Here is a 23,162-nt window from a genome sequence, read left to right on the forward strand (position 1 = left end):
AGTCAATTGGGGGGGGGGGGCACCATGAGTTACCATGTTGGTCAATGCCAATGATAGTGCTGTTACTGGGTGATGGTTGGCCCCCAGAGTGGGCTGAAAATTTTAAGGACTTCAGCCAATATAACCAGTCATGAGAGATTATGAATGCTGCAGTCCAGCAGCATCTGTAGGGTCACATTCCTATCTTAAAGTCGAAGGTTGGAATATAGTCCATTTTCTGTGATGGTCACCTCTTGCTCTGGCAAGAGTTACTTTCTTATAACACACAGGTGCTATTCTGAGTCAGATGGAATGGAAACAAGAGTTCTCACATCTCAGGGCCTGGCCTCTCTTCTCCAGTCCTCAAGACAAGGGGGAGGTATCTCAGGCCAAAAGCACTGCCTTGAAAATCATAGAGTTGGAAGAGGCCACAAGGGTCATCTAGTCCAACCCTCTGCCATGCAGGAAAAGTGTGTTTATTATGGGCTTTAGGGCATCCTCTTCCTCTTTTGGGGGGGTCTTAGAGACAGGGAAGAATCTCAGGGCAACACTGCTGCCTTGAAAAGTGTTTTTGTATACCTTCCATTTGTTAGACTTCTTAAAAAAATGAATGGTGTACTTTGAGCAGCTATGGTTGATACCTAATGCATTGTGCTTAATGATGTCACCGGAGGCTGCCACTAGGCAGGTTTGGGGTGTGTGTGATCCTACAGATCACCAAGGCCTCACTCCTGTAACACCACAAGGGGTTGTCCCTAGATCTCTGGTTTTGGCCCTGAAATTTCAGGGCCTGGGATAGTTCTGACATGGTAAAGAGAAATGCTGGCTGCAGTCATTTTTTCAGGAAATTTTGGAAAAGTAAACATCTTCACAAAGCTAATATCCAAGATTTGAAGATGACAAGGCCAGGGGAAAGAAAAATAGAGTTAGCTGTCAGAAGATGTAAACTTCCTTTAAAGAATGATAGTTTGACAGATAACTTAAAATCTGACTAAGAAAGACAATAATGTTTGTTAAGACAGAAGGCAGTGGGAAAAGAGGAAGACTGTGCTCCAGATGAATAGGCTCAGTCAAGGAAGCCATGGCCCTGAGTCTGCAAGACATGAGCAGAGCTGTTGATGACAGGATGACTTGGAGGCCTCTCATTCATAGGCTTGCCATACACTGAAGTTGACTTGACAGCAGTTAACAGCAAAAACACTGTATTTTCAGTCCATTTCACTACTAGGAAGTACCAGCAAAAGAAACTCATTTCTTCTGGAAGGGGTTTGCTGAGGTGAACTAAAGAGATACCAGGGTGATGTGAGGATTCCTTAGGACCCAGGGGAATCCACAGAAAATAATCTCATGCATTCAATATGAGGAGTTCCTCCCCTCACTGGTCAGGGGCTCTCAGGTGTCCTAGTAGCACAGCTCCCTCCTTTTCCTTCTTGGCAGCTGCTCCTTTAGAACTCTCTCTTCCAGCTCAATGCCTCTTCTTTTACTACTGTCCCCTCTCTTCCTTCCTAATGCAACGGACAGGGAATAAGGCTGCACCATCATGAATGATCACTACCACCGAGCAGCCAGGGATGGCTATCTTGATCTGCTAAAAGAAGCCACCAAGAAGGACCTCAACTCCCCCGATGAGGATGGCATGACCCCAACCCTATGGGCTGCCTACCATGGCAACTTGGATGCACTGCGGCTGATAGTTAGCAGAGGGTGAGTCCTGAGCTTTGCATGATTTCTTTTGCTTTGTTTCAGGGCCCAGTGAAAACCCCACATTTCTCTTCATGGACAACTCTCACACAAATGGGAATCCATTTCTTCACTCATGGGGAATAATAGGTTTCTTAATGTATGGGCCTATGTGACTCTTAACTTCAGGATGAAGGTTGTCTGCCCTGTTTTAAAGGTGCTTTTATAACAGAAAAGCTCTGCGTGGGTGCAAAACTTGTGGGGGTGAGCGAAGCATCCTCTCTGCCCCAGCTAATTGTTGTTTCTGTTGTGTGCCTTTAAGTCATTTCTGACTTATGGCGACCCTAAGGTGAACCTACCATACAGTTTTCTTGGCAAGATTTTTCAGAGGAGGTTTATCATTGCCATCCTGTGAGGCTGAGAAAGTGTGACTTGCCCGAGGTCACCCAGTGAGTTTGCATGGATTGGAACCCTTGTCCCCAGCATCATGGTCCAACACCCAGGCCACTACACCACACTGGCTCCCATCCTAACTTATAACATCTCCTATATTTCTCTGCCTGTCATATCCACATTGCCCCCAAATCATTTCCCGACTGAACCCTTAGACGTCCTGTGAGTGAATTCCAGTGCTGTTTTCTGTCAATATTCTGTTAAAAGTTGGCAACTTAAATTCCATTCCTCTGTTGTTGGTATCCTCTGTTGTTATGTACAACTAGAGAGAACTGAAATTGGTTTAAGAAGTACATTGCTTCCCATAGGGACATATTTCTTTTCTCTCACTAGCACTCCTTGGAGGAAAAAATGGAAATAGGTTTTTCTAGCAGTCTTGACTTTTGAAGAGGATAGTATCATCCCCTGTGTTCCCTTCTTGTATGATCCATTTAGGGCAGTGTGTTAAAAAGAATGGAGTAGACCTGTCAAATGGACATGCTAAAATGCAGTTTGGGGTTATGTTGTTATTTTTCTCTCTGTTACAATTACTAATGCTGTAAAATATAACAGAAGAAGAGAAGTGAGAGAAAAGAGAGGTAATGAGAGAAATGGATTCCTTTCCTAGATTATGCTGTCTGAGGTACTCAATCTTTGTCCCCTAAAGGCCAAATCTTACAACAGAGAGAGAGAGAGAGAGAGAGAGAGAGAGAGAGAGAGAAGTGTCTTGGTTATTTACTGTATTGCAGAGATGTTTTTTGAGACTGTGACCCAGATTTATTGGATGAGGGCTTCTTTCTTGATTATGCACATGGTAGTTCTACTATGAACAAATAATATAAAGACTTCCCTTTGGCCAGTGCCATAGCAGCTCTTTAAGGCAGGGCTACTATTATTCCCATTTTACAGATGAATTGAGATGGAAAAAATGGAGGGTTGCTGGAGTCTACCCAATATGTCTGCAAGGGGTCACTTAGGGTTTGCTCAGACTTCTTTGGCTGTATCCTGGAGTTCCGTTCATTTCTAAAGTGAAACAGCAAGCAACACAGAAATATAGAAGAAACTTTTGGATTGAGGCAGGCCTCTTTCACAAAGCCTTTTAAGAACCCAGTTTCACAAGGAAAGCAAACATATAAGGAAAGAACAAATAATTTAAAAAAGAATGACTTGTCTTAAGATGGAAGATTTCTGGTAACCACATAACTGATGGTACACACAATTTTACATTCACATCTTATTCCTTTGACAGCTTAGGATGACTACTCTCATATTATATGATGTGCAAGCTGAATTCCTCTGTATTTTTGGCTTGATGTCTTCATCCATACATCCTTGGGAGCAATCCTTATTCATCTCACAGGACAGGACTGCACTCTGAAGATAACATGCAACATAGGACTGGAGCTTGAACAGTTACTTTTTGAACAGGTTGGGGGGGGGGGTACTCCAAAAACTATCTTCTGAGTTTTGTAAAAGATTGAGATATCTGACAGTCTACATGTAACAACTGATCCAGGCAAACAGCAGCTTTTCCTTTCTTTGGTTGCTGTATACCTCCTAATTAGCAGCATCCTTTGGATAAAATGTTTTGCCAAAGGACCTGAAACGTTGGCTTCAGCAACTTCCTTTTTTAAAAGGGACGAGGATGGCCAAATGATTCTGCCATAGCAAAATAGCTTAAAAGCAGACTTCTGCAGAAAGATGCCACTGAAATAATATAAAAACTGGAATAGATGGTTCCAGCAGAGAATTTTCCTTGCAGCTCAGCAAGTGCTTAATGGACCGAGAAAAATGTGTGCTTGCTGTCAGCTGGAGGATATAGTACTGAAGAATGCTCCTGCCCTTTTGGTGATGAATGTTATTAGGAAAAGACAGATAGATGGGGCCAGCTGTTTTTTAAAGGGTCCGTCACTGGCTACAATCTCCCCCCCACACTCACACAGATACACATTGAGATAGAGAGAAGCAATACACTTTGATGCTTCATTAAAAACAACACAGAACTGACCAGATAAAAGGAATTTGCTGCAGTAGCTCAGTACTCATCAGGCCTCCTTTCATGTAATGTCAGTTTTAGTTCTAGGTCCCTTTCACAATGTAATAATAATAATAATAATAATAATAATAATATTTTTATTTCTATCCCGCTTTTTGCCAAGCAATCAGTGTATAGTTATACCACTATGATTCCACTTAAATGGCTGTGGGTCTGTCATATGGAATCCTGGGATTAGCAGCTGAGGGGGAGGTGGGTTTAGAATCCTCAGCCAGGGAGCCTCCAACCAAACTATACACCTCAGGATTCCATAGGATGCAGCCACAGCAGTTAAAGTAGAATCATAGTATTATAACTCTATACACCCCCTTCTTAACAGCCATACCCCTTGGTGAGTAAGTACACTTGCTTTGCTGTCTCTTGAATGAGCAGAAATGGGCAAGGACGTTAACACTTTTGTGGTGGGGTATCCATTCATAGAGGACAACCCTCTCTTTGAATGGTTCCATTATCTGAAGGCCAGTCCAGTGCATGCCCAGTTCAATAATAATAATAATAATAATAATAATAATAATAATAATAAATCACAAGAAGGAAGAGAAGGAGTATTGAAGCTGCTCATCTGAGTACTTGGGCAACAGATGGAGCAGACACAGAGGTCAACTGGTCACATGTAATTCTTCTATATGATGAGTGACCACCTTTGGTGGGTTCAAGGGCCAGAACTGGCTGGAAGTCTGTTTCTGATTTTATAGAAATCTTTTTTTTTCTTTTTAGAAAATGAGGCACAGGACCAGGATGGGGGAAGCTTATTTTAAATGAGAACCATGCTTCCTAGAGTGTGACCCCCTCCTCCTTTTAGTGGGAGAACATTTTATTTCAGAAAGTGGAGAGTTTCTGGGAACACTAGGTGCTATCAAATCAGACAAGAGGTCCATTTGCAGTTCGCAGTTTGGGAGTTGCACAATATAAAATGAAAAGTTTCAGCATGGTATTGCTATTGAACTATAGTAATTATAGATGCTGGTGAAACATCAGGAAGAAACTCTTCTAGAACATAGCCACATAACCCAAAACCCCCACAAATGCTGGCCATGAAAGCCTTCGACTCCACATATAGTTATTATTTCTAAATGTGCATATATGCATATGAAATTGCATAAGCAAATGTATTATGTGCTCTCCTTTTTATGATGCTTTTCTGTTCTCCTTTGATGATATATAAGCAGCCACCTTAAATGTTGGTAATGACTGGAGGAAGTAATTTGTTTTCTTTCTAGCCAGCTGCTTTTGGATATTAGTGGCTGAACCTGCTTTGTTAGAAGTGCAACCTTGTGAAAACTTACAAGGATATTGCAAGAAAATGTGCACCTCCTAAAAAGCTGATTATGTGTCACTGTATGTATCTTGGACATGGTGGCTTTGAACTTATGGCTCAGTCCACAGATAAGCTGAATAGCCACTGCTCATGTTTACCCTTTCAGTCTGTCTGGAGGAAAATAATGAAGTGATATTATGGTAATTGGCAGAGGATTTGTGAGTGTGTATATGGGCACACTTCAGCATAAACACCACACTTGTCATTCATCCAGCACAGATGATGGATGAAGGCAGGACTGTGGGAAGATAGAAGGATTTAATGATGGACCTGCACTATTCATTAGACATACAAAAAGACCTCTTTCATATCTCTGGCTGTGCTCTAATGAGAGGAAAAAAAAAAAAAAAAGAATTAATGGGATGGCTGGGAAGAGGGACACAAACTGGCACTTGGTGCCACATTCTCTCAGAGACAATAGCTCTTCAGTGCATTTTTCTATTAATCTCTCCCATGGGGGTGTCTGAGATGGAAAATGGGCAGTTTGGGCTAGACAATGAAAGTCTTCAGGAGATGCTACGAAGAGGAAGCCACCTTCTGACAGTGTGTCACACTGTCCTGTTTTGGAAACAGACTCTCTTATTAAAGAATGGCTTTTCTGTTCATATTGTTTCACTTCTGAGAGAATGCAAGAGGGAATTCTCTTATTTCAAAGGGACATAATTCAGCTGTGGACTAAATCAGGGCTACTCAAAGTGGTGGTCCATAGACTGGTGCTGGTCTACAAGCCATCAGCTGTCAGTCCTTGGTTAATTACTAGGAAAACAAGTTAAACAAAATCCAGAATCCACAAAAGAGTGATACCTTTATTGGCCAATTGAAATGTGCAAAATAAATCATGCAAGCTTTCAAAGCACCACAGGCTTCTTTGTCAGGCAAAATATGTTAAACTATCATGAAGAACGAAAGTGATGATAATAGAGTCACTGGCCTATATTTTGTATCAGATGTTGTTTCTGTTATAGTTCAATTGTTCTGAAGGGATTGCAATACAGACAAAGGGCACTCCCCTTCTTGGCCATGTGGGGACCAGGGACAAAAGGCAATAAAAGACAGCTAATAAAATTTCAACTCCATTAGCAACAGAAAAGTAACTTTCCTTGAGATCCATGTTGTTGCTGTCTTGTGTGAAGCAAGTGGTCTTAAAAGTATTGCTTTCTTATGGATTTTGATGTATTTTACTGCATGACTTTGTTTTGTTTTGCTGCATGGTCAACATGGTTACCCCTGAATATATTTTCCAGGAAAAAAAGAAACAATTGTGCCCAGTGGATGCAAATACATTATTAGTTCCTGGCATATTTGGAAGGAGGGGGGGAATGCTGGTCTGCCACATTCAACAGCTTGGGAAGCACTCGATAAAACAGTACAATCTTTGTGAACTTAGTGCCCCCAGAATGTGGTTGGATAGCAGTTCCCAGAGCAGCTTGGGGGGATTCTTGGAGTTATTGACCAACAAAAATATAAGGCATCATTTTCAGGAAGGCAGGGAAACAGTATGGTTCAAGTTGCAGAAAGTCCAGACCATGAAATCTAGACTAACCTTTCTCGGCTTTTTTTTTTTAAATCCTGGATGAATTCTTCAAACAATTTTCATGCCTTAGGGTATCCCTACATAAATCTGCTGTCCAAAATGTTTATACAGTGGGCTCTTGGTTTCCACCGGGGTTTGGTTTCAGGACCCCACCTGGGTACCAAAATCCGCAAATGCTCAAGTTCCATTAAATACAATGACATAGTAAAATGGTGTACCATATTTAAAATGGCAAAAATCAAATACTGTATTCCTGTTTGGAATATATATATTGTAGGGCCAACTGAAATTCAGTCATGATATGTAGTGGAACCCTAGGATTCCAGGGAGCCCTGGTTGAGAAACCCTTCTCTAGAGTGATCTGCTCTGTGCTTTCTAGTCTGGATTTGAATTTCTATAACTTCAGCTTCCTGTTACTTTTTCTGTAGGAAACTGTAAAACCTCACCAGATAGATTCTGTAGGACACCTATATCCTAGGCAGACTGAACACCATTTTAGGTATGTATAGTACTGTATCAGCAGTGCTTAGGCACTGAGTGGAGCTTATGCAAGATAAAGGGATGTAGAGGGAAGATATCAGGTGTGTATATATATCTTGGCTAAATACTAGAATCATAGAGTTGCAAGAGACCACAAGGGCCATCCAGTCCAACTCCCTGCCATGCAGAAATTCACAATCAAAGCATGCCCATCAGATGGCCATCCAGCCTCTGCTTAAATACCTCCAAGGAAGGAGACTCCACCACTCTCTGAGGGAGTGTGTTCCACTGTCAAACATCCCTTACTGTCAGGAAGTTCCTCCTAACGCTGAGGTGGAATCTCCTAGATTTAGGATGCACCCTAGTTTATCTATTGGTGTAAGCTACATTAAGTCCCAGTTTTGGGGGGAAAGGTGGGATATAAATAGTAATAGATAGTAGTAATAGATAGAAGTGATGAATTAGAAAGTCTAGACAATGTCACACATGACTTTTACACAATCTGTTTATAATCTCTATGTCACAGCAGACTGTGCAGTATTTCTACATAGGACTGATATACAAAAGTGATCTCAGTGCAGTTCAAGCAGACACAGTGTTACCAAAGAACAAGAAGATCCATTTTCAAGGAACTGATTCAGTCAGAAAATCATTGCTAACCTTAGGGAACCAAATCTTTTCAATTCCCAATGGATAAAAGGGAAGGCTGGTACCAGATTTTAGGGATGCAGCGTATATACATTCACAGAATGCCTTTGTAGCCATCAAATTGGGTGCCTTTGGCAATTACTACTGAGCACAATGTTAATCAAATGGTGGGAATTTTAAGGAAGCATGTATGGTGTAGATGAATCTGACAACGAGCATGATTCATCTGCTTTTTGTTTAAATATTCTGCCTGTGCACAACATTGCTTATTCCTGCAAGCCCCTACTGGCCTCTTGTTCATCCACAGCTCTCTTTCCCCTGTCCAGGTTTCTGTGTTCTTACAGCTTTCCTCCATATTTATCTTGAAATATGAAAGCACAAATCTCCTTGTATTTCTTGCATTGCCTGGCTCATATGTATCCACTGATTCCCGTTTCCCTGCCTGAGGGCGCATATATATATATATATATATATATATATATATGCGCCCTTGAGCACTGAGGCAGCTACACACACACACACACGGATTTAATTCAACCTATCTTAGCCCTCTAGGCAAACAAATAGAGGTCCTTAAGATGTATGATTACACTTGGCAAAGTTGCTCCTTGCCCAGAGCTGTTTCAAGCATGTGAATCATTATCTGCAAGAAGGTATGAGTAGATTACTAGCAATATTATGAATTACTCCATGTCCCTGATGGTGTGGACTGTAAATATGCAGAAAGGAGTGAAAGGAAGGTGTTGTTTGGTTAACTGACTGATGATAGCGTAAAGCCACTCAAGCTTCTACATGTGAGAATCTTGCTCAGTTCCCTCCTCCCATTCCCAGTAATTACTATACTGGGAGCAACTTATTTACTATAGGTGAAAGAACACAGGTTTCCAAACACCTATCTGTTTCTTTCCCCTCTTTCTCAACTTTCTGGTTGCCCATTTTATCTTGGCATAGAATGTTGGTGATTCATATGTATATTACTCCAAAAATGTCTGCTTGTTATAGCTGATCATATCAAGGATGCTGGGAGCTTGTAAAGATAGGCTACTATCTTGATTACACCTTTACCATACTTTTATGATTGACTCTCATGAAATTATGCATGGTATGACGAAAGTAACGAAGTTGTGAGGCATTTTTCTCTCTGTCTCATAGGAACACATGTCTTATGCTAACTCAGACCATGGGTTCGTCTAGCCCAGGCTCAATTATTTCTTGGCCCAAGAGGTCCTTGGGATATTCCATTTTGGGTGATCTCCCACTCAAGTGCTGACCAGACCCAATTCTGCTTTGCTTCTGAATGTGTGTGCTGAGCATAGCGTAGCACCAGAACCTAGTGTCATCAACAAATCTGAATTCTCAAAGATGCAGGACGGATGAAACAAGGTACTTCTTCATCTAATATGTATAAAACTATGGAATTCACTGTCACATGATGTAGTGGGTGGTTGCCAAGAATGATGACTTTAAAAGGGAATTAGGCAATTTCATGGCAGATAAGGCTTTCAATGGCTGCTATTAGTCTCCATTATCACAAGCAGTATGCTGCTCAGACCTGAAAGCACAAAGTTGTTGTGTGCTACTTTTCTATTTGTGAACTTCCCAGACCCAAAAGCATCAGACAGGAAAGAGGACGCTGGGACCCTTTCACATTACACAGTTACATTGTTATTATTCCACTTTAACAGCCATAACAACATCCTATGGGATACTGGGATATGGAGTTTACGGAGGGGCCTTGAACTACAAACTCTAGGGTTTCGTAGGATGTTACCATGGCAGTTAAAGTGGAATCATAGTGTTCTAATTATGTAGTGTGCAAGGGTCCCTGGACTTGTCTGGTCTTTAGTCTGGTCCAACATGGCTTTGTTTCTGTTCTGATATAACTTGCAACATCCTGTGTTTGTGGCACATAGGGTTCTACTGTGGCTTATCAGGTTTAAAAAAAAAACCTTCAAAACAATATCTAAACCACAAAACTTAATTTAAAGTGAGCAAATTAAAACAATACCAAAAACAGTTTCAGACATACCTACAAAAGCACAAGCTTGACCAATATCCAGCAGTAATGGCCAGTGTCCAGCAGTAATGACAGAACAGGAATTGAACAGATGCTGCATCCTCTTTTCACAACTGTATCACTAGGCTGTGCAAAGTTACCGCTGTTACATTTCAATCCATCACATAGTGTTGATATGGGAGCTGGCAGGGGGAGTGGCAATACTAAATACCTACAATCACTCAAATACAATATATGGAAATTAGTGGGACTTAAATTAAACCTATTATGTCATAATCTATGGTAGCAAACGGAAGGGATGAGAATCAGAACCATAAAGTAACTTTGTGACTCAGAAGATACTTGTAGGTTTATCTGTAAGGGTTTTTTTGTTTTTTAAAAAAATACTAATTAGAAGCACTAACGCTGTTGACTCAGCACAGAGTCAACATAGATCGAGTGCTCTGAAGTGAGGAAGTGGCACAATATGTAAAACCATTATGCAAGGATGATGGCCTAATAACATTCTTATTACCTGTTATTGTACCTTATGTTCATATTGTCAGGAACTTGCTGCAATCCAGCCTTCCCAGGCACTTCCTCAGAGGGCCACCCGATCCTGCTCTGCCTTCTAAGGGATTTCCCCCATAGTTTCCCAGCACCTGTCGATTCCCACTTCAGTGTGTTTTGTCATATATTAATTTGATTTAATTGATGTTTTCCAGATTTAGGTGTTATTAGGTTGATCAAATCTTCCCTAAAAAGAAGGATCTGGTATTGGTCTAGAAAGGGAGATTTCTCTCCTGAGAAATCTTGTTCTTTCTCATTCCCTCTGCTGCTTCACAGGGTTGCTTTGGTCTCACTGTCATTCTTACATAACATGGTGGTGGTGATGATGATGATCATTTTAGCAGACCATGAAAGGAATATACACAGCGTGACCAGATGTCTTAACCGCAAAGGAGGACAAGGCATTGAAAAATGTAGGACATTCAGGAACAATGTAAGACATTATATAAAAAAAGCTAAAAACACTAGTAGAAAGATAAATTCATGCTACTTAGTTATGCTCAAAATGGAGGACATTTTGAAGTTTTCTTCCTGGACAGAAGGTTGAAATGTAGAACATGTCCTGGAAAAGGAGGATGTCTGGTCACACTGAATAAACAGCCCTATACAGCTTTGTTGTTGTTTTTAACTGCCTTTGCATAGATCTCGACCTATGGCGACCCTATGGACGAGACACCTTCACCCCCACCAGCTCCTGCAAACTCATATTCATGGTTTCTTTAATAAAGTCCATCCATCTAGCATGTGGCCTTCCTCTCTTTCTACTGCCTTCCAGACCTTTCCTAATATTATTGTCTTCCAGTGATTCATGCCTTCTCATGATGTGCCCAAAGTATAGCTTGGGTTCAGGTTATTTGAAGGACTATATTCTTCCTTACAAAGTGCCTGTGCTTGGAGATCTTCTGGGAAGGTCCTTCTCTCTCTTTCACCACCCTCATAGCTACTTCTGATGGGGATACAGGAAAAGGTCTTCTCAGTGGATGCCCCCAGGCTCTGCAAATCCATTTTAGAGGGGCTAGTCTGGAACCCTCCAAGATGCCCTTCCTTTTTGTTTGTTGTGGCCTTTAGGGACTAACTGCTTGGGGATCAGGGGAGGATTTTAATAATGTGCGGTACTGTCTGTATTTTATTTTTAAACGGCATGTTTTAAAATTGCTTTATATTCTATTTATGATATAATTATATTTTAATTCTGGTATATTTTAATAACTTTTTTAAAAATCTGTACCTGTTCTAACTTGGTAAGGTTGAGTCCAAGGGTTGAGGAAGCGGCATTATATAAATAAGTAAAATCGCTAGCACCATAATAAGCCTCAACCATGTTGGAAACTACCAGTATATCGAAATATTATATATGGAGGATGGTGAACATAAGAAAGTGAAATAAATCACTTAAAGTCTATTATCTAATCCAATTTTAACTATAGAAACCTAATTCAGGCAATAACATCTTGAGCCATATCAGACGGGCCCTTTTCTCTGTCCCACTACTCTCGAATGTAAATCTGGTGGGGAAATGTGAGAGGGCCTTCTCAGTGGCTGCCCCCAGGCTTTGGAATTCCTTTCCCCCAAAAGTTAGACTGGCATCCTCCTTACTCTCTTTCTGCAAACTGGTGAAGTCCTTTCTATTTTGATGAGCCTTGCATTATATGCTAAATTTCTTATTTATTTGTTTTGATTGTGCTGTTGTATTTATGGTTTATGCTTTTAACTGGTTTTAATTTTTTTGACAGTTTAATCACTTTTTAACTTTTGTGTTTTGTAAATGTATAAGTGTTTTTAATCTGTTTCAAACTAATTTAATAAAATCTCAGCCAAATTATGTTCAGCATCATTGAATCATGTGGTTCAAATATATATTTTTTAAAAGCTTGTAATTACACAAATATACAGAACCTTTAATTACTGGTAAATTATGTAGCCGGGGACTAGGGTTATAAATGATTATGACAAGGATGAAAGAATGAAAACTGGAAGTAGACGAATAGAGAGTGTTCAATATATCTCGAAGAAACTCATTATTGGTTTTATGTTTTATGTTAGGTGTGGTTAGTGATTAGGATTTATTTGTAGTAGGATGTGATGGTGGATGTTGTATTTGTTGTGTTATGGTGTTATGACTATGTATGTTTGTCTCTTATCAATAAAAAAAACAAAAAAAAACTTGTAATTACATCCTGCCTCTTGACCCTATGGCTCCTCTGAATATTTGAGCACAGCAGTCAAGAAATCAATGCGGGCAGTGAGATGTAGACAGGTTTTCTTTGTTTCAGCAGTGACAGTGTATGCATTGATTCCTACACAGAGTCTAGTTCAGCAGATTGAAGGGGAAGAGAGACATAGATCCAAAACGCACTGCAGAAATAATCCAGTTTGAAACCACTTTCACTGCCCTGACTCAGTGCTAGGAAATTCTGGGAACTGTAGTTTGTGAGACATTTAGCCTTCTCTGTGTGAGAGCTCTGGTGCTACAACAAACTATAATTCCCAGGATTTCCTAGCACTGAGCCAGGGCAGTTGAAGCGGTCTCAAACGGGATTATTTCTGCAGTGTGTTTTGGATATAGGTTAGGGGGTTTATTTATTTATATTTACTTTTTTTGAATTCACCAGCTGGTATAAATTATTGCAGCCTTTTGCAGTTCCCAGAAATCGCCAAACAGCATGGATACTGGCTATGTCGGCAAGGACATTTTGAAAACTGTAGTCCAGAAAGGCAAGACTTTCAAACTAAAATGTTATATGTGAAGTGAGCTAACCTCCCTTATTTTCTGGTGACTGCCTTGCTTAATCTTTAGGGAAATCCTATTGCATTAGATCTACTGTGGGAAGGGAATAACATGAACTGGCCTGAAGGGGTATTTGCTTTGACCATAAGACACATTCTGTCCCTTTCTCTCTGACCACAGATTGTGTTTGATGCTGTAAGAGTGCCTTGGAACACATGTTCTGCAAAATAGCTTATTACCTGCTAAAATAGCAGTGGTTTACAGTGAGAGAGGTGGTGGAAGGAAAGGAAAGTATGGTTTGAGCCCACTCCTCAATTTGCACACAGGTCTACACACCTAGTGCCAGTATGCATGTGCTCATTCAGTACAAACATAAACAAAACCTCACACAATCTACACTAGCAGCTGCCCCGGCTCCGGCATTTAAAGTTTCACTGGCTCTTTAACCAAACACCATCAATAATTTATCCCTTTCTTGCAATTCATCAAATATTTATATTTCCCCTGAATTCCCCACTACTGATAGGCCAATATCAAGGTGAGGGGAAGAGGGCAGGCTAGCCAAGGAGTCAGATTGAACCTGTTGCCAGGCCCTGGATGAAATGATTCACCACTAGCGCCACAAAAAGCAAGAAAAAGTCTCCTCCATCCAACTTGCTGCTCCCAGATCACTTTCTGCCCCCCGACTCCCCGCCATTTCTTACTGACTGTACAGTGGATCCTTGTTATACGCTGGGGTTTGGTTCCAAGATCCCCCGTGTATAACAAAATCCATGTATGCTCAAGTCCCATTAAGTATAATGACATAGCAAAATGGTGTCCCTAATAAAAAATGGAACATCAAGGTAAATTTATACTTTTTTGGAACATTTTCAAACGGTGTATGCTTAAATCCGTGTATAAAAAATCCGTGTATAAGAAGGGCCGACTGTACTATTTTTCTTCCATGCATGGAAAATGCTGAATTTATGAAGCATCAGGGCTAGCTGTCAAAATGCTCAGAATTCAGCCTCTTCAGCACCTGGAAGAGCACCTAAGATTGGAGACTGCCTGAGGAGCCTTTCAAACATTATTGTTTAAAAATGTGTCTCCTGCCTTAGGGTATAAAATTCAAGGCCATTAACAACCTTTATTTATTACATTATATTATATAGCCAAAAACTCAGGTGACATGATGCTGTTCCCTTCACCTCATTCCAAGTTTTATTCTTACAGCAAGCTTGTGAATGAGATAATAGTATGGTTGCCCCACAGTCATCTTGAAAGCTTACAGATAAGTGAAAATTTGAACCTGGGTCTTCCTCATCTAAGTGAAAACAGATAATGCTTGTTTGCATGTATCATAACTAAATGAAAACTAAATATTGTTCTACTGTGAGCTACTGTGTAGTTTAAGTTTAAGTGTTGGATGACTCCTCCAGGAGGCCAGAGTTTAAATTCCTGCTCAGACATGGAAACCCACTGGGTGACTTTAGGAAAGTCACATTCTCTCAGCCTCAGAGCAAGACAGTAGCAACCCCCCCTCTGAACAAATGTTGCCCCCCCCAAAAAAAAAACCCTGTGATAGGTTTGCCTTAAAGTTGCCATAAGTCAGAATCTACTTGAAGGCACACAACAACAACAATAACTTCTACCACACTGTTTTGGTTTACTTATCAGGTTGGATTTGACCATGCCAAACAACATCCACTATACCCCAGTCACCTGGAAAACATCTAGTGGACTTCCCGTGTCTACCTAGCACCCCGGGGGAAAAAGATGGGCTGATTACTGGTTTGATCAGTGATGCTATTGTTTGTAGGTAGCATGGACATAGAAATTTTGTGTTTATTCTCTTTTGAATCTAGACTTATATTGAATGCATAGCCTTGGGTTCTAGAGATAAAAACTGAAAGGATTTGGGAAAGGATGAAAGTGAGTGAGGTAGAATTGCTCCTATTCATTTCTATAATAATTCAACTGAACCCTAGAAGAAGGGATTTCATTCATTTCATTGATGCATATCATTTCAGAGATGAAAACGGGGACACATGTGGCCAAGCCCCACCACAGTGTGGTCAAGATGGCATGTTATTATTGAGAAAGAATACAAGCTAGGGACATTATCACATGGTGGAAAAAGAGGGAAGTAAAAGGCAAAATCTTAGAATAATTGCACGACTGGGCATCAGATTTTCAGATGACGTTGCGCTTAATTAGCCATTATCCCAGGAAGAGCCTGGAAATGGAAGGGAACAGACTATTCACAGGATATCCCATGAATAGCCTTCTCAATAACACAAATGGAACATGATTGCCAGTGTGTGAAAGCAAACTGTGCTTCAGTCATGGTACTGTCAAAGAAACCCAGCCATTTAAAGAGGCAACACCAGCCGGGCAACTGTTACTTCTGAAACGCAATGGGCTGCAACCAGGGATATTTACCATTTAAAGGGAAAGCAGAAGCAGCCCAGGAAATTCAGCATTTAAACAGCACATGCACACAACAACCAGTTCCCAAATAATATTGATTTATTGCCTGGTATGTGAGAAAGCCAATTGCGGCATTCTTGCACTTTTGCGCAAAAGCACAAAAGTGTGAAAATATTGAGTGCTATTGTGCTTTTGTTCCTGTTCTTTTTCACTAGCGCAATTATTGCTAAATCGGTCCCAGTGTGATAATGTCCTAGGAGAGGCTGCAGCAGTTTGCTTTTGCCTGAGCAGCCTCCTTTACTGTCCCCACAATGAGTTAATAGAGTGCAAACTGCTTTTGCACCTTGAACTCAATTTGCAGCAAGTGAAGTATGCTGAGGATAAAAGGAGAAAGTGGGAGGAGTGGGATAAAGAAACTGGGACATTTTGAAAGCAACAGAAAAATGGGTCAACAGAGAATTATTTGGGAATGTACCTGCGGGGCAGTTGGAGGGTATGCTGACATGAAAAATGTTGAGAGTGCCAAATGGAGCATAATCTCATATTTGTGCTTTCTAGGTGCTTTGACAAGGCATCACAAGGACAGAATTTTGCAAGGGTAACAAATGTTATCTTCCATTTGTAACCCTCTTACGTTTATTCATTGATTGTTCCATCTTTTTTCTTTTCATAAGTAATCTGTTAAGAAGAGTAAGAAGGGAACGCTAACAATCTATTTTGATTGGCAGTGCCAGGAACCCTTCATTTAAAACCACCCAAATACATGTTTCCCTGAGGAGTCTCAGATAGTCTATTACTGTACAGCAGAAGAAAAATCTCAAAGCCAACTTTGACACCTCTGCCAAATGGCTCTGAACAGAAGGCCTACAGAAATTAAAACCTAGGTGGAATGGAAAGATTGCTTTCCAAGAACAGAGAGCAAGGTCCTAAACAGGGTTTGGCAAAGTGTGGCCCATGGTCCACAAGAAGCCCCAGGGCCATTTGTTTGGCTCTTAGAGTTGCCAGGAGTCATGTCCTCTGGTGGACATGGGGGGACATTTTCACCATGTTTTAGGGCTCCCCCTGGCCATTTTAAAGTAAACCAACCAGAAGTGACTTCCGGTCATTTCCTGTTTCTAAAAACTGACAAAACATTGGCAAAAATGTGGACAAAATGCCTCCCACAGACCATGGAGGATCTTGTTTTGGATATTTTTTTTCAGTGGGAAGTGCAGTCTCCAAGATCTCCCAGGGGACTAATATGGCTCCCTACCCTCTCATAGTTGCCCACCCCTATCCTAAAACATGTATAAGCATTCCCTGATTGCATGCTCAGCAATCTCAATTTTATAGCTGGTGCTTCATCATATAAGGTGTTATGGTAACTGAGGTGTTATGTCAGCCATAAGGATGCTTATGTGAAGCCAATTCAGCTTATGTGATGTGCTCTCACATACTCATTGCCATCACATCACATACTGTATAAACAAATTAGCCATGCAGCTCCAGTAAGCACTCGTCCCAGGTTCATATCCTGTGCTCCCAGAACAAGCATTGTGAAAGTGAGGTCATTGGTCATTCTCACCAGGCTTTTATTTACACAGGGCATAGTTTTGTACTGGCAACGGTCCTATCTTTTTCTTCCTCATTAAGAAGGCTTCCCTTAATTATTTTATTACTGCAGTGTTTATTATAGAGAATGCAGTCCTGGATTAGCTATAGTTAAATGATAAAGCATGCATTCATGTAAATGAAGGCATTGGGTGACCATGTGTTTGAAGAATCAGCTGCTCTCCACTCAGATTATTGGGTGGTGAATAACAAGTGATGCATCCAAGAAGGAGGAGGACCACAATAGCACCTTTACATGAACAGAAAATCTCACCAGTCTGCAGATAATTAAGTGCTCTGCAGTTAGGCACATGCTGGGAAGTACATTAAGCATCTTTGTGGAAGGTTAATGGCTTCCACAAAGTTTACCCCTTGAATATCCCGGAAAAATCGCATAATCACGTGAAACAATTTCACACAATGTCACACAAAATCCACCATTAAAATGGTTGCAAAGAAGCATTAAAGTGCATCTTTTTTACTTTCAGGATTTCAGTGACAATACATTTCCGATATCACTTTATTTGTGCAATTGCATGTGATAATCATTCACGCAGTTACTTGCCATTTCGCTTAATTTGTAGGAAGTTTAAATGCGCTTTAATCTCTCTTTAATGCTGAAATTAGCCCCAGTGTGTTAAACTCCTTAGTGGGGTGTTCTCTTAGGTAAAAAGAATAGTGTTTTTTATTCATGGTTCTCTTACATTCACAGGGGCCTTTACCCCTAAATCCAGCGAATGTGGAGGGACCACTGTAAACAGATTGTTGTTGCTTTTCCTTATGCTCCAATGAATGTCTACATTTGAGATACATAGGACTTTTTAAGTGCTAACTTTATTTTCCATATTGTTTTAGGGGTGATCCAGACAAATGTGACATCTGGGGGAACACGCCTCTTCATCTGGCTGCAGCCAATGGGCATCTGAATTGCCTCTCTTTCCTGGTGTCTTTTGGGGCCAATATCTGGTGTCTGGATAATGACTACCACACACCACTGGACATGGCAGCTATGAAAGGCCACATGGAGTGTGTGCGTTACTTAGACTCCATTGCTGCCAAGCAGAGCAGCCTCAATCCCAAGTTGGTGGGCAAGCTGAAGGACAAGGCCTTCAAGGATGCAGAGAAGCGCATTAAGGACTGTGCAAAGTTGCAGAAGAAGCACCATGAGAGGATGGAGAAAAGGTACAAAAAGGAGATGTCTGACCATTCAGATACCATGAGCTTCTCCAGTTACTCCAGCAGCACTTTGAGCAGGAGATTCCAGCACATGTCTATGATGACATCATTGCCATATTCTCAGGCCACCATACATGGCACAGCCAAGGGCAAGACCAAAATCCAGAAAAAGCTGGAGAAAAAGAAACAGGTAGATGGAACATTCAAAATCTATGAGGATGGGAGAAAGAGTGTGCGCTCCTTGTCTGGCTTACAGTTGGGCAATGATGTCATGTTTGTGAAACAAGGCACTTATGCCAGTCCAAAGGAGTGGACCCGACGCAATGTTAGAGACATGTTTCTGACTGATGAGGACACTGTCTCCCGTGCCATAAGTGACCCAGGTTTGCACATGGACTCAGCCCATTCTGAGGTCAGCACTGATTCTGGTCATGACTCTTTATTTAATCGCCCTGGTCTAGGCACTATGGTTTTCCGGAGGAACTATGTCAGTAGTGGACTGTTTGGGATTGGTCAGGAGGATCCCAGCATGCTGGGAGAAAGTAATATGGATAGGTTAGGTGTTAAGCTTCACAGCCGCCTGCAGCGCTCGCCAAGTCTCAACGACAGCATCGGCAGTGCCAACAGCCTGCAGGAGAGGAACATGGAGGAGCTGCCATGGGATGAGATGGAACTGGGACTAGATGATGATATTGAACCTGAAACTAGCCCCCTGGAGACCTTCCTGGCCTCTTTGCACATGTTTGAGTTCATTTCAATCCTTAAGAAGGAGAAGATTGATTTGGAAGCTCTCATGTTGTGTTCGGACAATGATCTGAAGAGTATACATATCCCACTGGGACCCAGGAAAAAGATTCTGGATGCTGTCCAGAGGAGGAAACAGACTTTGGAGAATCCTGATGTCATAGAAGACACTGATTTGTAAGCTATAGAGCCCTACTGTCATATTCATGGATACACAAGGGATACATGATGAGCTTAACTCAGAAGGGTGCTACTTTATGTATTTTATAAATAAGAATGCTGAAGTAGTTCTGGGTGTTAGAAGGTATGAGACGAACTTACCAACTGAGCTGACTGCACTATTGAAAAAAGAGGAATTTATACAAGTGTTTCAGGTAGTTGTAAGCTGGGTACATAAGAAGGAAAGTGCCCAATATTGAGAGGTAACATTCTAGAACATTATTGGATCTAAATTCCTATCATGGCTGGGTTAGGGGAGTTTTTGGTATATTTTTAGCTAATGAAATTAACATTAGTCCTACGAGTAAAGGCATTGGAAGCATTATGCTATTTAGCATTGTTGGCCAAAGGACCAGATAAAAAAACAGCCTTGCAAGACCCTCATATAGTCTCTTCCACCCTCTTTGTCTTCAGAGAGATGCTTTCTTTCTTCCTGGGGAGCATTCCCACTTAGTGTTTAAAACGACTTATAATGCAGCGAGTTATAAATGCAGCGATTTAAAAAGCAGCGATTCTCAATTCCATTTTTTTCAATTGTTCTCATTTGTGTCAATGAGGTTAAATATACCGGGTTAAATTACCTCTCTGTCGTTCCCATTTTATTTACATCGATTTAATGTTAACTCGGATTCGACTTACAATTCATTCCCATTGGCTGTCAATCAACGTGACATCATCATGTCATCATGTTACTGAATATCAATATTATTCGATTTATCATAGCCCCCGTTCCCATTTCTTGTCCGTTTTTACCCTCTCTCCTATTTTGGCGTTTCCCCCCCCCCCACAAATAAGCCAATGAGATGCGCTTATGTGCATACCCGCCTACTTTGCTATGCTCCCAAGCAGTTTCGTTCTTCCTCCGGAGCCGTTGCGAGGCAGGTAATTAACCCCAAATTTATTTTAAAATATATATTTATAAGCGCATATGCTTAACCCCTGAAATTTGGGGTTAATTACCTGCCTCGCGATGGCTCCGGAGGAAGAACGACACAAAAAAGATGGCGACAGCGAAGGAGAAGACAAAGAAAAGTTTACACCCACAAACCAACCCCTCGGCTGTTGCTCCTCCCATCGTGGGATCCCGAATCAGACACCAATTCGTTCCCATTCTGTTACAGCGAATCGTATCCCGGTTTTGAAAATAACCTGCGTTATAACCTACTATTTTTAAACCCGCTTTAAAAATCTATAAATCGATTTATACAGTTTAAATTGAATCTGAATCGAATCGCTATGGGAATGATTCCGGGGTAATGCAGGTCTAATTCGGGCTTAAGTGAGAACGATAAGACCTTAAGTCGAATCATGATGCGAGTTTTAGACGAGTGGGAACGCCCCCCGAGTCTTACAGGAGCCCTTTTCTGTCGTTAACAAAATTTAAGGTAGTAAAACTGTATGGGGGGGGGGAGTATCACCTGAGATTGTGGATGGTGGAAGACATGATTAAGTGTTTTCATTTACTGGGGGGGGGGGGGGGGGAGACGTAGCCAGTATATAAGATGTATAAGAAATGTCAGAAAGAAGGTTTTTAATCTAGCCTTCCCCTGGGCATGCTAGTTTTTGCACATATGGGGTTTTGATCTCGTGGGGAGGAACATTCAGCCTTTTGGCACTTCCCTCCATTGCCTTAAGCAACTGCAGCATGGAAAATATTTTACCTTAAAGCTGGAGAAATAGCCAGTGTGATGCAGGTAGTAGTAAGAGGCTAAAGCTGCTAAGTGGGACCTGAGGGGAAATGCCAGGTATGGCTTTATCAATATGGGGCAGATGTATGCTGCTGATCGACACCACTGTGCTTCTCATTGGGTCCAGATGTAAATCTTGGCTTATTTCATTCTTACATGTAAGAATTAATCATTAAAAAAAAATTCTCTCACGGCTAGGTGAGATTACAAGAACTAAAAACAAAACAAAACAACTCTGTTTTTAATAATCTTTCACATTTTGAGACTTCTTTGCACAAAAATCTGTATGTATAAAAACAATGTTTTTTTTTTGTAGAAAACTATATTTTTTGACATAAATCAGTTACTGAGCAAAAACAAATTTTTTTTGGGGGGGGCTTGGGCCATTTTAGGCTTTTTTTGAACACTAGAAGAGACTTCTAGTCATTTCTTGTTTTAAAAGAAGGCCTCCCTGGGTGTAAAATGGTCCAGGGAGGCTAAAAGCATAGCAAAACCCCCTGAAACTGAGCGGGCATCTGGACGCAAAAATGCTCAGGGTTTTTGTGGGGGTGAGATGTGGAATGTATGCTCCCAAGGTCTCTTGGATTGCTACTGTGACACCATAGCTTCCCACAGTTGCCCATGCTTGCTTTACACCTGAAGCACATAACACTGAAGTTAGTAATTTGTACTGAGCACAGTTGACCAGCCTGTAACCATGCAGCTGTACTGTGCTGACAGAGCTCCCTCCCTGTGGCCTTCCATCTCCTTGACCAGAATGACCCTACTTCGCTTTGGTTGCTGCTTTCTAGCCTACTTATTGAATGCCTCATTTGCTTTGACGGTAGCTTTAAAAGAGAGCTGGGAAACTGGATGGAGTTGGACAGTAGCTCCTACCACACCTGATTATTGCATGTACTGGTTGCGTTGTGACTGATGCAAGCCAAATGGCATCCAGAGGACCTCATTTTCTAGTCTTGCTTTCAAACTGCAAAATAATTGTCAGTTTGCCAACCAGCAGAATGTGGAGTTAAACCTGGGTTTGTAAATGGATGTCCATTTCATTCACTTAGTCAGGCAGATGTATGACTGAACCATGGCAACTTTGGAGTATTCGGGTGCAATCCTAGTGTTGGAATTATATGTGTAAAATGGAGGGAGGGAAATCTAAAGCTAGTTCTTCTTCCTAAACTGCATTCCCTTGTTCCAGTCTTATTCCCAGGTTTAGGTGATTATTCCAAAAGATATGTGAAGCTTTTAAAACACGTGTGTGTGTGTGTGTGTGTGTCACAAGAAACAGAGTCTGATGCTGGATTTAAAATGGATGGTATTCTCAGCGTCTTATATAGAAAATCTTTGTTGCTTCATGATTTTGCGTTAGCAGTTACTCTGTAGCCCTTATAAGAAGGGTGGGAATAGTGTGACCTTCCAGATGTTGGATTACAACTCCTAGCACTGGCTATTCTGGTCATTGCTTGCAGTCCAACAACATCTGGAGGGGTGCATGATTTCCAACCCTGCTGTACTCAGTACCTACATTTTCTTTACATTAACAGAATTATTTTCTCCTTTTCAGATAGCTGTTTTTAAGAACCAAGGAACAACAAAACAGTTCTAAGTTGCCAGAAAACACCTGCCAGAGATCCTAACAGTTGGAAAGCCACAACAAACGGCCCAATTCTAGCCTCTCATCTCATCCTCTCTTTTCTGCCTTCTTGCCTGAAGCAGTTTGCCAGATAGCAGCCTGGTGCTAAAGAGATTATATATATATGCATTGCATAAACTGGGAAATTGATCTAAATTGCCTGTATGGGCAGCTAAGGTGGAAACTCAGAGGTGCATAATAGAAATTATTTTGTGACTTGCTACATTTCAAGACAGTGGAAATGTCCCAATTTTCCATGGGTGTAGTAGGAATGAGAATCCCAATTTG

At 41.1% G+C, this 23,162-nt stretch overlaps 1 protein-coding gene across 1 annotated transcript; it reads left to right on the forward strand.

Annotated features, from left to right (window-relative positions):
• The first annotated feature begins 1,380 nt into the window (after positions 1–1,380).
• USH1G (USH1 protein network component sans) lies at positions 1,381–19,524 on the forward strand. The gene is made up of 2 exons (XM_089507856.1): positions 1,381–1,683; positions 18,279–19,524. Exons 1-2 carry the CDS (start codon positions 1,520–1,522, stop codon positions 19,522–19,524), a joined length of 1,410 nt encoding a protein of 469 aa, XP_089363982.1. The 5' UTR covers positions 1,381–1,519.
• Positions 19,525–23,162: the final 3,638 nt, after the last annotated feature.

Source organism: Sceloporus occidentalis, unplaced genomic scaffold (genome assembly GCF_023333645.1).
Source record: "Sceloporus occidentalis isolate IW3139 unplaced genomic scaffold, rSceOcc1.0.p SCAF_1, whole genome shotgun sequence".
Taxonomy (NCBI): domain Eukaryota; kingdom Metazoa; phylum Chordata; class Lepidosauria; order Squamata; family Phrynosomatidae; genus Sceloporus; species Sceloporus occidentalis.